At 37.5% G+C, this 16535-nt stretch overlaps 1 protein-coding gene across 4 annotated transcripts in view; it reads right to left on the reverse strand.

The window, feature by feature from the left end:
- The window catches only part of LOC139770108 (cysteine-rich secretory protein 1), a 51722-nt gene extending 37431 nt beyond the window's left edge, over window positions 1-14291 (reverse strand). The window contains exons 1-2 of one of the 4 annotated variants that reach the window (XM_071701827.1): window positions 7949-8399; window positions 6544-7244 (exon numbers count right to left, since the gene is read on the reverse strand). Coding sequence is in view for 1 of the 4 variants with exons in the window: in XM_071701824.1 (XP_071557925.1) it covers window positions 10185-10222 (38 nt within the window). In the remaining 3 variants the exon portion in view is untranslated. Of the gene's footprint in view, window positions 1-6543; window positions 7245-7738; window positions 8400-10184; window positions 10258-14131 lie in introns of those variants that run through there. The other 3 variants (XM_071701825.1, XM_071701826.1, XM_071701824.1) reach the window with 3 other exon arrangements.
- Between the last annotated feature and the right edge of the window lie 2244 nt (window positions 14292-16535).

The following is a 16535-nucleotide window of genomic DNA, read 5'->3' on the forward strand; positions in this document are numbered from 1 at the left end:
CATAGAGATTAAGGTCAGATAAAAATTTTTCGGAAAGTTTGTATTAAATTTCAATTAAACTGTAAGCTCTTGCGCGTAAAGATTAAAATGAGCATAAATCAGAAAGTATTTGCCAAGTTTAAATCCATTATAAATGGGAAAGCACACTTCTTGCGGAGCCGCCTGTACGTAAGAACAAGTTAGACGGACAAGTGTGCCCGGTATACGTGGCCAGCTGCGATTTTATTTCAGAAAAACATCGGGGGTGAAGCCAGGAATCTCTTTTAATTACGGCCAATCCGATACGAAGCAAAAATGGCAGTGTGCTATCGATTCCGCAGCCGCCTCTCGGCGGAGTTGAAATCTTAAGAAATTAAAAGTAGAATTAGTTCTTTCATTTTCTCCCCTTCCCAGCCCCGTGCCCCATCTGTCCCACCTTCTTGTGATATATCCGCCGCCGTCGCCGACGAATTCGATGTTGCCCACGGATGAATTAGGAGTAATGGAACAAGCGCAAATTAAAAGGAACGCAAGTAAGTGTAACACGGAACACGGCCGTCGACTACTTTTGCAAACAATTATTTATCGGTTCTACGAAACGAAGCGGATAGCTTTAATTAAAGGCGCGTGTACACGGCCAACTGAAGAGCCACATTTCAAGGATTGTGAGTGCTCTTACGGTCTCTTAACATTTATCTACCACGGCTTTAATTATCGGCGTTCCCCGTTCCGCGAATTGTTTGACTCGCGAGGAAGAGGGTGATTAACGAGTATAGCTAGCTACCGCGAGCTAGGCAAAAAATCGCTTCCCGGTTTTTTACGAGTACCGCGTACCGCGGAAGTGCCGCGCTGAACGTTACAAGTGTGATACAAGATCCGCAATAATCTGCACCTCATACGTAACAAGCGGATCATTTTCTCGAAGGCCAAGCTAACAACGGAGTTGTAAATGCGATATTAAATCCGTTTTTAAATCGTTCTTTGTAGAATTTTCAATGAGCGATTATATAATTTTGCAGTAGGTTATATGCAGTATTCGACAAAATCGTAGAACACCTTCACAAATTGGAAACCATATATTAAGACATAAAGTTAACACCGACAATTGCCAGATTTATCGTATTTTTCAATGAGAAAGCTGCGATCTTTTATAACAAATATTATAGCTTTACCGAGAATTACGCAGCTTCTTTCGTTCATGCTCACCCGCAATTCGATATGAAATATGCAAAAATACGTTTATCTCACACATTATCATAAATATTTTTATGACTATTTTTCAAGAGATATTTTCTATTTCTGAAGTGGCCTTTTTGTATAAAATTTTATTCAAAAGTAAAGATCGTTGAGAGCTTTGTTTGATGGCAGGGCTTTATCGCCCTATGTTCCTTTAATAATTCCCTCGCATTTCTCTTAATTAATCTTTCGTGTTTCTCAACTCCCAATAGTTTGAAATTAATTCTTCAACTTTATTAGATTTTTAGATTTTTAAGTTCTGCAAGCGCTTAACAATCTTTAAAAAAAAGCCTGAGATTTATAAGTCTCTACGATGCGTTTGATCTCATTAGAATATCTTTTTTGGTTTATCAAGACATTTTTTTAAATTTGATAAGAAGTAGAAATAATCTTTTCTTTACACAATTTGTTCTAATTATAGATATTTCATAATAAAGACAAACGTTCTTGTAAATTATTGATTGCGAAGTGTGTTTTGATGCAAAATTTTGTTTCTTGAATAATTTCAGATTTATTTTTGTTCAAAATCTGTTAAAAACCTGATTTAGGATATTTCAAGATATTTAGTACTGGAAATTAACAAGATTACAAGAAAGATAATGACTATATAAACACATTTGTCACGGAAAAGTCATTAAAGAATCTGTTCCTAAAATATTTTTTAATATAATAATATATGACTAAATACATTTTTCCTAAAATATTTTCAATACAATGGATCCTATTGTAAACAAAATTGTAAACACAATTTTAATTGTTGTCGATAATTCATTCGTTAATGAATTATCACGAGAATTACATTCTAGGCCGGTACATATAATAATAATAACAATTACGATAACAATAACACGGTCGACAATGCCGATTTCGTCTCGGCGAAGGCACGATATTTTGCGATTAGTTTCGCGTTAATATAATGCACACCTTTGTTTATCAGGCTCCGTTACAGACGTAGTTCCATTAACTAAAATGGAACAAAGGATTACTTCAGGACCTAATTAACTCCTTGCGTGCACCGTAACAGTGCGGTTGCTTCTCCTCAACCCCTCTCTAACTCCTGATCGCAACGAGCACGAAAGGAAGTCCGCGCGAAACGAAATTTCATGAAGCGGAATTTTTGGAATGTACTTCGTCGACAAGTTTCATGAATCACGCGGCTTCCTCAACAAAGATTCCGCATTCTTGTAACTGACGTAAGCAGGCGTGGAATAATGAAGGTAGCGCCAAAATATTCTACGCATGTAGGACTTAGGTTCAGTTTGGCGACGTGGAAGATACCTCGTTGCCTTAGCATTAGCTTCCTAAGATTCTTGCAAAACGTCGATGTGATCAGAAGCTCGATTATTTCTGCATTGAATAATATCAAGCTACTTGACTCGTATAACGATGCAATCTATATTTAAATTCAATTTGTATCGTACCTTTTCTTATGAATTATTATAATCCAGATCTAAATTAAAAGAAAACTGTTTTAATCATTTTTCCTTTTTCATGCTAATAATAATTTCGTACTCATCACCTGATTTTTCGCAGAATCAGTAATTCATATAAATCTAAAAAGATTTACAAACATAAGAAATTTTAATTTCTGTGCTCTCAATAAGACATTTCAACAAGAGAGAATAGATCATTTGCAACGAGATTAGTATAGTTGAAAGGAAGTTCGAGAAGAAGAATAATTATAATCTTTCTCATTATATCGTGCCATTACGTTTCTGCCACAGGCGTTTACTGCAGTTGAAAAATTCGATGCAATTTCGCGCGCGAAACTAGTCGGGCGTCCACATCGGGTAGGAGTGGGGAGTTAACTAATCGCGAGCTCAAATTAACTCATTATTCTCGAGTTTAATTTCCGCGGCGTGCCTCATTTTGGCAGAATGAGAGGGCACAAAAATAAACTCCGGATATCATACGGCAAAACGAGGCTCCGCGAACCGTGCGATATCACGACGAGGAGAGCGGGGCGAAGTGTAGTTTGCACGGGCAAAATGCAAGATGCTTTCGGTGATAAACTACTCGTGGAATAACTCTCAGTTTGCGAAAAAGTAATTGACAACTCTCCGCGAAGTGAGTTTTATATATGTACTTTTTTTAATATCCAGTTAATTGGGAAATTTAACTCAAATTCTCGAACATGCATATCTTATACTAGCTCGTTAGATATACATGTATGAAATGGCCGAAAAATTTTCGCTTGAAGAGAGTTTTTATAGAACAAATTATAGAACAAATGTGTGTGTGTGTGAGTGTTATACTTAATTATTAAGTACAATGCGTTAAAATGTCGTCATTTTTCTGTAGTACTTATACAAATATACTTTAGTCGTTGATAAACATTTTTTAACAATAACAAATTTAATTACATCTGAATAATTAATACTTTAATAATTAGAAACTTTACGTAACGTCATGTTATGATTTTAAAAAATCTCATCTCGTAAAGCACAATACCTATTGATAAAAGTAGACGATATAATTACTAATTTTTCGAATGTCTCCGAATTCCTCACATTTTGCAACATCCAATTTATTTCATTATAATCCAGTAATTATAACGTACGCTTCTCCAGTGTTTAGATCTTTCATGTATGGTGGATTTACATACACAAAATACAAAAAAAATTGTTGAAAAGCGCATTGCAAAATAAATATTACTTTGTATCAGGTTACCCAGCTAGCTTTACCGAATAAATACACGTAATAACTCACGTGAAATATTCTGCGTATGTAAAAACCGCCAACGCGCGAATACGTTTATGACAACGAAATAACAATCGGGATAACGGTGCTTACGCGAATGTAATTGAAAATTTTGCATGAGCTCGCAAAATTTCTTGATATAAATTGACGTCATTTTCTAGCAACGAATGCTTAGCAAACATTAATTTATCACATTTCGGCGACACGACCTACCGCATTTTCATATATTAATCGCTTTATCGAGCGAGAAATAGCTGGTTTATTAAAATTCCAGATATTTAATAAGATATTCTAGTAATTTACATAACCGTACTTATATAATTAAATGAATTAATTCTAGTCTTTTACTATATATTATATAGTAAGAAAATCTCAAAATTACATATTGAGATATCTTTTTATGAGTAAACTGGTTTATTTTATTATTATTAACCTATTTTCCAAATATTGCATAAGAATAATAATAATAGAGCATGATAAAATTACTTCAATGCAACACCGCAAGCAAAATATAAAAATTAATTAATTTGATTAATTAAATATATAATATGCCGTAGTTATAAATTATAAAATTATTGTCACTACTCTCTTAATTCGTGAATAACATTTACGTAATTAAATTTCCTATTTACAATCGGAAAAAGAATATTACACGTATTAGAATCAAGAGGTGCTTTTCTGCGACATGCAGTTGCGCGTAATGGATTTATTAATTCCAACACTCGATCTTTATGCAAACGGAGTATGCAAACAGGGGGGAGTGGCAGATAAACGCGGCTACTAAACCAGAAATATTTCCCTCTATTCTAACGCGTATAGGTAAACAAATTGCATTTTGCCCGGTTTAAACTTTTCCACCGCGACGATATCGCATTTTCCTGAGAACAACGGGCAAATAAAACACCAGCTGCTGAATCGGCAGTTTTTATGCCGTATCGCGGGATGAAAATGTGTTTCTGCTTTTCCGAGTCGCGCGGTATTTTGAGGATTTCAAAGGCTTTCCGGAGATTCTTGAAAATATTATTCCTCGGAGCTTCGTGAAAGATGAAAATGGTGAATATATGAAAAAATATTTTAAAATATTTCAGGTATATTCGTAATATTGAAATGAGTGAAGCAAAAATTTGTGCATTACGATCAATTATGTTTCCATTCGGCATGGAAAACATGATGAAAAAGGTGAATATCTACGTGAAAGAGATCATCACAAGAATCATATGCGGGACTTAATCCTCTCTCGTTAATACGTATATGTATATCTTTTTAAATAATTTATAATTAAATATATTTTCAAAGCTTTTATCTCTTTGTAAGTATAATCGTGAGAGTTTTAAAAAAAGCTGCTTTGTAGTTTATTCTGATAACATGGACGTGAAAGATAGAAAGATAATAAAGAATAAAAATATATTCTAATTATTATTAACATCACTCGCGCTAACCATTATTAATATTTTATTATATTATTATTTTAATAAAACGTGACTCTCTCTCTCTCTCTCTCTCTCTCTCTCTCTCTCTCTCTCTCTCTCTCTCTCTCTCTCTCTCTTTGCTTTTTGCTAAATGTAAAGCGGGTATGAATTCGCCCTTTATACGCGCGGTGAATAAATCGCAAACGAGAAATTGCTTGAAAGGCAAAGTTTCTCGGAATCCGCGCTTCATTGACCAGAGACAGGCCAGAGTCCGAGACTGTTACGCCCGATAAGAGACGTACAATGCAACGGTAAATTTCGCGCGAGCGCGCCCACCGCTGAAACTTGCCGCAACGACTCTAACTTATCTTCGTGCCTTCCACGCTCGTAAACGTAAATGCGGATATAAAGAATCGACGAGGTCGAGTCGCGAGATGTGCGGCGGCAGATGCGCGTTAGTGTCGCAGCTAACCCAGAGAAACACTGCAATTCTTGCGAGCATGCAAAGTCAAAAAACCAAGAGAAGGAAGATTCTCAAGACCGATTACGTGGAAGTATCGGTATTGTGCGGATTTAATTCTCGACTGAGGACGCGTGATATCACTGGGATTCCTGCCATTTATTTTGTAATTTTGAAATTGTTGATCAATTATCCTTTTTTTAAAAAGCTATTTTTAAAAAATAAATTTAAAAAAATAAAATATATAATTTTAAAAAATTATATATTTATAAAACTTGATTCCATGAACAGTTAATACACTGAAAAATACGAAAAAATACAATAACAAAGTATGTATACAAAAGTGAAAACCAATTAATTTTATTTCTTTTTTCATATCTAAAAGTACTAAAACTCCACATCCACTAGAGTGTAATATAGACAATACACAAGTTCATAGTTAATATAAAAATTTACGCACGTCGCATTCCGGACTTTGACAATTTTTTACGTTATCGTTATTTCGAATCTCCGTCGAGAGGCGATCGGTTCCGAATTATGAAAATCGGATTACACGGTGCTGTCATACCCTCGATTACAATCAACAAAGACCCTCTATCTTCGCGAGAGCGGTTTATTAATTCGCAAGCTAGGCGAAAACGATTTTAAATGTCTTTGTCGAGTATCTTACGCGATTAGAGATCTCCTTATGTACAGGTAAGTGGAAAGTGTGTACAAACAGCTACTAGGCTGTCGCCGAAGAATATTTGCTCGACTCACCTCGCGACGGCGGGAAGCGTGAAAGGAACTCGCAGCTCGAATCCGACAGAGACGAGGAGCGTGAAGAGTCACACTGATTAATTAGCGGCAATTATACGGCGGCTCTAAGATAATTAGCGATGCTTAACCCCGTTGGCTCGTCCGATCTCATTGCAAACGTTCCATCGTGTACAAAGTGAACCGCACATGCACACAGACACGCAAACATATACGCCAGGAGGATCAAACCCTTGTCCACAGTTAATTTAACAGCTGATGGCGGCGGTTAATTCATGGGACCACCTATCTCAGCTTTATATCACAGTTTATTGTTTATTATTTATACGCAGGTGTCGCTCGAACGTGTTGATTAATGCTGCCGTTATTTAACGTTGTTTTTCGAGTTGTTTGGTTATATCGTTGCCGTCGCTATTGATATTTTGTATCAAATGAAGCACCAGGCGACGCGTCGCGACATAGTTCCTTCCGTCGATATTTTTACTTTTGCAACGAAAAGTAAATCATATTTGAGTCCCACCGTGTCCCTCGCACTTACGAGATTGTCTTCGCGGAAGCACATTCGACGAAGTGAAGTTATATGATCGCTGAACCGTACTCTCCGTACTCTCAAGTATGTATTGTCAGCTACAGCTCAGTCGTATCTCTCGGTCTTTCCGAATCCTAAAGTTGCGGTCGTTGTCTCTTGGCGATTATTAAAATCTCTAAAAATTCAACAATTCAAAAATAAAACCCATAACTGATATAATATTTATAGAAATAATTAGATAATAAAATTGCGTATATATGCGTGCCAATTAATAGGATATTTGAATAATTAATGAGAGAGTAAACTCTCAATAATAAATATCGTTTAACAATTTGAAAGGTCGAACAATTAATGCGAAAATAAACCTGGTATATCGGTTGACGAGATAATGAATCGATCAATAATTGACGCGAAAATACATACGATCGCGGATAAAAATTAAATTCAAAACATCTAAGGAGGCAAATCCAATCTCATCCACGTTCGTTTAAGTGTCTTTAAATTTTGCGCTATTAATTTGAACAATGATAAAACAGCAAACACCGAGGAAAAACAAAATTAACAGAACTAAACGAACTAAAAATAAACGATTAAAGGCAAATCCGCTCGCGCATTGACAATCTCGGATAATTAATGCGCGGAAACTCGTATAATTAACACGAAAACAACCTGAATGTTCAGGCTCTTCAAGATCCTTCGCGTAAGAAGTGACTCGTCCTTTTCAAGGGATTCTCGCGAAATTCCAAGGGGGCTGTGAAGAAGCACGAACACGATCGTCACATAATTCTGCCGCAGCGCGCGTATCGATTCTCAATCACCGAGCCGCGTTTTAACAGGCGTCTACGTTTTGGGGACGATATCGCGAGAAATGAAACCAACGTTGAAACTCTTCGCGCTCTTGTCCCTATCGAGCGTCGTCGCGTTTGTGTCGATCCTTTGAAGGATCATCGAGAGGCACGTTTCGATCGACTTCCTCGATCGTCGCCGGGCCGTGCACCATCGGGACCACGCGCGATCACATCGTTCACCAGTGATCAATGGGTCTGTCAATCGTTCACTATTCACGCGAGCCCGACTTAGCGCGGGATCTTGATCGAGAAGCGAAAGATGGAAGACCGTGGGAGGTCGAGGGCGCGAGGCCGCGAGGACGCGAGATCGATCGCGAGTCGAGGGAAGAATTCGGACGACTTTTTACGACGACAGTGCGACGACAGGTGAGCCGAGTGTCATGCCGATGAGGAACGAGCGGGATGGTTCTTGCGCAAACCGTACGACGGTACTGCGGCCGGCGGCGCGTTACCGCGTTGGGAACCTGTCCCAGAGTGTTCCGTACCGCGGCGCGCGGCTCTCTGCGTGCTAACTGGCGCAAGCTCTTCCGAAGCCGGGGACGGGACGGAACGGGACACGGGCCCGGAGCGGCGGAACTCACGAGCGGCGAAACGGGACAAAGAGGAAGCACGATTATTCGGAAAGGGGCACGCGCGGCGAGATACACGGGGGATAAAGCGATGACCGAAAATTCGTGCGCTGATTCCGCGATATCGCTGCAGAGCCTGGTTTCAGCCTGCCGGATATTAGCCAGCGAGTCCCACGAGTAATGCATAGCGATGCGCTGCTAAATTATTAATAACGAACGCGCGATATACCTTCAAACGATCCCCGCAATTTGCGTTTCCACCGATTATTTTGGGTAATTTTTTTTAATACAGGCCATATTGCGTAAGTGCGGGTTGTTACGCCGAGTGTATATTATAGTTTTTTATTAATTCCGCTAATTCCTCTGATAATGTCCCTCTCACATTTTTTTAAATAAAATTCTCCGACCCAAATACATCGCTGCTCATTACTTTCTAAAAGGAAAAACTTGAAAATTTATGGAACAGTAATAGGTAGAACGGGACATAGAATGTTTGTCTGTTTTTCTTCATTTGCAGATACAAGAGACAGAAGGAGAAAGGAGAAATTTTATAAATTATAAAATAGAGATGTGTGAATTGAGACGAAGATACTTTACATATATCGATCAATAACTGAGATAAATAACCATGAAAAATATTTGCAGTTGAAATTTGTTAAAAGTTCGAGATATAACATTGATATTTCGCGATATAAAGTCAACATTAAAATATTGAAAATTTATTGATTCTCCTTGATAAATGAAAAAATTTTAAATAACACACTAATAATTTATATATAGAAAATATGGAAAACGAATAAGATAACTGATCCAGTCACTGATAAAATAGTGCAATGTTTTTACATTTTATCTCTGTCGGGGACTTGAACTACGAAATCGAATCGGAAAAGTATCTACTGTTTTATGATGGATGAAAATATAAAGGTGACGTCCGCGACTTCGTTCGTTTTATACTATTTTATCTATCTCAAGACGGTCAACACACAGGATATGACCATTAAATACAGACTTTTTATGAAAACAGTCACTATAGACGACAATAATGCAAAAATTTTCAAAAATGATTAAAATTAATTCTATTGATTCAAAATAGCAGTTTAATTCAAAAGATTCAAGCGTGAAATAAAGAAACAAATAAACTTTAGATTTACTTTAGATAATCTGTACTAATATTTATAATTTTAGGTCACTATATATATATGTACAATATGAAAATATGTCTCAGCATAGTGCCTACCGATAATAAAAAAAAGTCTACCGATCGCAGTCTTATTCGTAGATCGCAATTTACAACTTTTATAGTTCAGACCAGGTGTAGTTTTATAGCTCATGAATATGAGGGAATATTCGATGTCCTCCGACTACGACTAACGCCCTTGTCAGACTTTATTTACGCGACAGGCGGGTCGCCGTGCATAGCCGCGAAAGGAAAATGTTTATGATGCGCGAATGCATTAAGCGAACGCCGATCCCGTGATATGCGTCCGCATAAACCCGCATTTGTCCTGCATTTACCGAATCGATCGATACCAGTGTCTTTCGGTCGTGTAAAGGGAACGCCGATGGAGAAAACGTTCTTTCACTCTCGAGCAGATCAGACAGATAAGTTTGTTTATCCGGGGAGCGAGGGAGAGCGAAAGAGGGAAACGAGAAGTTTCCTTAAGCACACACACGGTGCAATCCATACCCTATACCTACTTGCGGAGTGACCTGTGGGACCCTAGGAACAGCAGCATTCTGCGACAGTAGTGTCCCTCAGTAAATTCGTGCTCACGTTGCCGAAAGTCCGAAACAAGGTTTTCTCTTGCTCGATCTGTAATTTCTTCAAATAATGCACGAGCTACTCTGGGACGCTATGAATTAATTCTTGACGTAAATCTATCCCGAAAGTAAGTAAAAGTACAAAAAACAAAATAAAATAAATGACTAAATAAATAACGAATCTAGAGGATTCAGCATAGTGAAAAACTAAATTTGTCTGTTGTGACAAAGGAAGAACCGTAGTGTCGGAGTTTCCTCTTCATCTTGGTTAATAAAGGCAACATTTCCAGGACGTGTGTCAGAAAAAAGGCTAATCAACTATTCTCTCTGTCTCTCTCTCTCTTTCTCTTTCCCACACGCTCTTTTTTTCTCTTTCTCTTTGCAAAACGCGCCCGTGCATATGCATCACCTGGCGTGCGCCTTGCGCATCTTTATTCTCGTGTACCATGTGCACGGTGTACGCGCGTGATGCATTTTTTTAGGGCGCCGCAAGAGAGAGAGAGAGAGGCTTGATAAAGAAATCTCGGTTTCGCGAGAGCTCGCGTACCGGGATACCGGAAGCGAGGTAGCAACCTAATTAAAACAAAAACTTGCAGCCGCTCATTACCGGCTTAATACGTTTTTTCGTGCGCATAGAGCACAGAGCAACGCGCGTCGGAACGTACGTAGTGCCTGAAAAGTCGCGCACAAGATTTACAGGTGTAATATTATCAGTGCGGAAACAAGGTTGCCAAGCAGTCGCCAAAAGGAGAAGGAGCAAGATGTTTAAATACCTCTGGATTGGAAAATATGAAAAAATGCGGAACGCTATTTAAGTGGCCATTAAACATTTCTTATTAACGTAAATTTAATCAAACAATTTTATACTTCACAGATTTCCTCGTTTGCTTATAAACTTCCGAGTTCAAAAGTTCAAAGTTCAAACTTGTGCAAGATGATATTATGACGTTATATAATCGTGCCGTGATATCTTGGATATCAAGATAAAATGCAAAGGATAGAGAAATCAAGAGACACGTGTAAGTGTCTCGCGCCAAGTACGCGCGGAGCGAGACCGACCGCGTGACTCATTTACGCGATGCGACGAGTTGCGAATCTCGAGATGTTGAGATCTCAATAACGAGTGAATCACGGATCAAGTTCTAAGTAGGCTTGATCGATAGCTTGGGGTCGATTTATATAATATGTGATTACATTAAAAAAGCATTAATAATCTTAATAATATTTAAAAAAATTATCTTTGACAGAAAGAAAATTATGCATATGTATATATTTACGTACGTAATTATTTTTTAATTATACATACGTTATATTTATTCATTAGATGCACAAGTTATATTCTACATGTTCATGTTATTTTCGAATGCAAAGAAATGTTAAAAGTCCAGATATTTAAATATTCCATTTTTGATAACTCCGTTCGCACACACTTCTTCTATGAGTTTTCATTCATTAGCGAATTGAGAATGAATTTTTATTTAACAACAATGATTTACGTTTTCAAATATTTTCTTATATTAAATATCTTGATAATTAATTAATTTATCAATGGGAACATGTTTTACTTCAAATTTATAAATAAGCTACTATGTAGTAAAAATAACAGATTGCAGCAGCAATAAACAACTGTAACTAAAATTCAAAGCGAAAGAGAACTATAAATGAAAGAGAAGGTAGAATTTTCGTGTTAAAAAGAAATCGACTCCGAGTTCATCAGGAAATGTACTGTTAAGAGGAAAGGCAATTACCTCAAGAGCACCTAATATAATTATTTCACTATTCGATAATATTATACCTGTAGTTTCTGCAAAAGCAATAGAATCAAAAAATACAAGATCTAAATTTTGTATTTTAAATACAAATTCTATTTAAATCTAAATTTATCGTCGAAGTATCGCGCGTGAATTACATATTCCGATTGTTCAATCGCACAAAGATAAAAATTTCGAGAATCTCATTACCGAGATAATTCTCGTGAAAAATTGTAAAGTTTCACAATTGGGCAACACTTGTTACGAAATAACTGGAGCATCGAATTTATTAAAAATACCCCCGTGCCGTTTTATATTGTTGCATGTATGGAGAACATTTTGTTTTACTCGGTTATTTCCACCTCAATAGCAGAGGAAGCATCGTAAAAATCATGCACTATGTGTTATTCAACATAATAGTTATTATCCGCATAGATGCAGTAAAAGTCACACTAATCAAATCGAAATTAAGTCTGATTAAATTACTAATAATGATAATCTTGAATTCATAACGGGTTTTCCGTAAATAACTATTATTAGTTGAATACAATATTAAGATTTACCGGTTATAAACATCGTTTTCTGATGATAATCAGCTGATAAATCATGCGCATTCATGCGCACATTGATGCGTATAATTAATGAGATTCGATCGGATTCTTCCGTCATGTAAACATAATCGTTAAATGATGAATAGTGAATAATCTTAGACATTTATTATAAATCCACGTGAACGATTATAAGGCGGTTATATACTTACTTGATACTAACACGTTGTAAATAAATAAAGAAATATCCTATCGAGACAAATTTTATTATAATAAAGTCGAGAAAGAGAAATTATGCACGCGTTGCGCTGCTATAAGAAATTTTGTGAACTGCGGAAGGTTAATTAAATGCCGGCGGCGATCGCGCTAATTAGGATAGCCACGGGCATACACGCGTTTTCGCTGGGACAGTTTGCCTCATCGGAGTTTCGTTGGGAACTGCATCAAACGGGGTTTTGCCAATCCCGCCGCATACTCTTCCCGGTATTTCGCCGTTCCCATGATTTTACTCGGCAACGCTCGGTAGCTGTTACACGAACAGTTTCGTACTGTTATACGCGTACACATAGGAAGTTTTTGCGCACGGTGCCTCGCACCCTTTACGTGTCCTTGTCGCGCCGCCCTCCCGAACCTAGCTCGTTAAAGCCGTTTCCGGGCTTTCCTATATTGCGCTCATTCACCCATTCATTGCCTCATCCTCCGTTATAACCGGAATCGACGATACGTTTTCCACTTTTTATTATCTCTCTTTTTTTATCAATTTCGATGGAAAGATTTGTTGCGCGGGACGTTATTAATCTCCATAGTTATATAAGAAAAATATTCATTACATTACAATTAGTCGGCGTTTCTTTATTTGCTCTTGTGTCTGCATATACACATTATATAAATATAGTTATACTTATTTATACAAAAATTAATTTTTATTAATTGTGTCTATTAATTTATTCATTTATATATACGTGTTGATGTAGGTTATTTATGGATTTGTTTATTCGTACTTACATTTGTTGTACGTTAATTCGTTATATTCATGCTTCATCAATGCTTTAAATGTTTTGCATCACAATAATTCAAACTTCAACGTAAAATACGGACGTAGCGTTTTACATTTGAATAAAGATCCATCATCAGAATTATAATCTAAATTTCCTCTCTCTCTCTCTCTCTCTCTCTCTCTCTCCCGGAGATTAAAGGGCGTCAGACATCGTGGAATAATATTCCCGAATTAAATATCTCGCCGTTTCAATATCGCTCCATTATAATATAAACTACGTATAACGGGACGACCCGACGAGAAAGTACGAATCACTCGTGGAATAATATTTCTGGATTGAGAATTCATCGTTTCAATGCGCGCTGCACCATTAAAATACAAGTCAGGTATAATAAACAGTTGCGAGAAAGGAAAAATTGGAAAATCACAAATATCGCGGAATATAGTATTCCTATTGTGTGTGCGTGCACGCGCGTGTGGGTGTATGCCTGTGTTGACGTGAACTCATCAATTCCATATTGTCCGATTTCAATAACGTGGGGGCATTAGGGGTGCGGCGCAATGCCGTTCGCAAACTAAGAAACTCACCCTTTAAGCGTCGCCCGCGCTGCCCCGCTTCTGCTACAATACTGCAAGAGCCAGATGCGACAAGCTGGCGCAACGTTTTTGCGCTAGGCGAACTGCACGTTTGCTCGGCACCGCGACAATAAAAAGCCGCGGTGTACTGGCGAATGGCGATCGATCGCGACCGGCTTGTCTTTTATAGTCTTTGGGAGCGCCGTGGAGCCCTCCTATTGATGAAGAGTAATCAGTCTCGAAGGCTCGCGGTAATAATGTCTTCGTTAAAAGCCCGTTTGAGTCATCCCGGCTCGATAGGAAAATGAAAATGCGGAGAACAACTTGAGCCGCTGCTTGATTGAACGCAAACAATTCCGCATGACGATACACGCAACGGTCGTTATATTGCAGATTGTCGCGCGATCTCCGCGCAAGCATGCCGAGCGTGATTAAATATGATTAAATATTATTATGCAACGCCAAGTTGTAGCTTGAACTTATAGACGCCGGGAGATAATAAATTGTCTTACATTTTTCCCCTCTTCTTTCTTCGCGTACGGTGTATAATAACAAATAATTACACAGGTTGTTCTACTGCTGCATATTTTATTTTGTTATTTTTGCAGAAAAAATTTAAGGCGGTCTTTTCTTACGAACAATTAAAGAGGGGTTTAATAGTAAAGTTAGTTGATTAAAATATGCTTGCGCAAAAACAATAAGTACTTTATACATACACTGAAAAAAAGAGTCGTAAAATATGGACAACTAACATTTTTTTGCTGCGACCTAAAGCTACATTTTTAGCAGTAGCAGTAGCAGCAAAAGCTACTATTGCTGAAAATATAGCTCTCGCAGCAAAAAAATGTTAATTGTCTATATTATACAACTAGATTTGCTACGGTAGCTAATTTTTTTCCGTGTAGTTATAAAATATACTCTCTGAATCTGAATCAGTGAATAGTACTGCTGAATCAGTGAATAGTCACTGATTCAGATTTAGAGAGTATAGATAAAATCACATTAAAAAGTGTAAATTCTTTTTATCTATATTATGCGTAGACACTTCAGGATAATAGAATTCTTAAGTTTAAAATATTGATATTATTGTCATGTGGGTCAATTACATAATATATAAAGTACTAATTGCCTCTCTTTTTTTCATCGATGTATTATATTTATTCGCGTTGTATAAGCGCGAGCGATTCTGCGAACGTTTCATACAGCAAAATAATTTCTATTAAAAAAAAAAACGCTAGAGAAACGTCGGAGCGATATAAATTTTATTACGGTCCGCAACGTATGCAACAAGCGTGTGTTATTCGAGTATTACTCGAGCATCTCGCGTGTTAAACGCGCTCACATTAAAGTATCGCGCATGAGTGTAGGTAATAAAACATTAATTACCGGTGTAAAACGAACGTTACACTGCCGTCTGTTCGACCGGTGTTTTCACCTACGGCTTATGAATATCCTTTGACCCGGAAATCTGCCCTATCCCTTTTCGAGATTCACAAATGAAATGCACATTTAAACGCCATTTCCCCCCCCCCCCTCCTCCCCCCGCCGATTATTAAAACCAGTCGCACCAGTCGCGTTACGGTGATGCGCTTAATTCGCTAAAAATTTCGTTACGCTCTCGTTTAATTTGCGAAATATGTAATCGAGACGGCTCGTTTCGCGATATGTAATTTATTACATCGCCCGTCGATGTCATTTGCGTTTTCGCGATCGATCACCGGCGGTTTCAGCCGTTGGCGGTGGTTTGGCGAATTTCGCGTTTAGGTCGACGTTGCTGATCGATAATATTGCAACATGAAAATTATTTTACTATAAGAATCGCGTTACTAAAATGGAAAATAGATGGATGACGTCGATATGTCATGGCAAGCGCAAAATGTAGGCAAATATGACCCATTGGCTGGAGCAATGGTATAAGCAGCTTTTCTCGTTTGGGGAGAAACATAAGGAAAATTTATGGAAGTAAGTGATGTATAAAGCCCACTTATTTGATCGTGTTGTTTATGCGCGTATATAAAGAGAAAAATCCATCATTTTCTGTGTAATCCCAAATTGATGGATTTTTTTCGCGAACTAGTGTATAAATATTTCTTTCTTACTTATAGCTAATGCTATATATATTATTTCGTTAATTATTAATGTTTATGTTGAAATATGTGGATATGTGGTATTCTTCGGTTCTTTGTGATTCTCATTCCTAGGATTAATTAGTTAACAATTTTACCAAAAATAACAACTTTTTGGCTGAGGCTCGAATCACCGCAAGTTTTGATTGCAGCTGGTGAAATTTCGATCAAGATGAGCCCTCGATTGATTCACTTTATTCACTTTATCACTTCGTGGATTATTGTATTGCCGAGTAGTTAGATTACCCGATTGAACCAGATGTCCTGTGTGTCGGTTTGAAACGATTCCC

Source organism: Temnothorax nylanderi, unplaced genomic scaffold (genome assembly GCF_030848795.1).
Source record: "Temnothorax nylanderi isolate EJ_2023f unplaced genomic scaffold, tnyl_v1.0 TNYL_tig0027_pilon, whole genome shotgun sequence".
Lineage (NCBI taxonomy): Eukaryota > Metazoa > Arthropoda > Insecta > Hymenoptera > Formicidae > Temnothorax > Temnothorax nylanderi.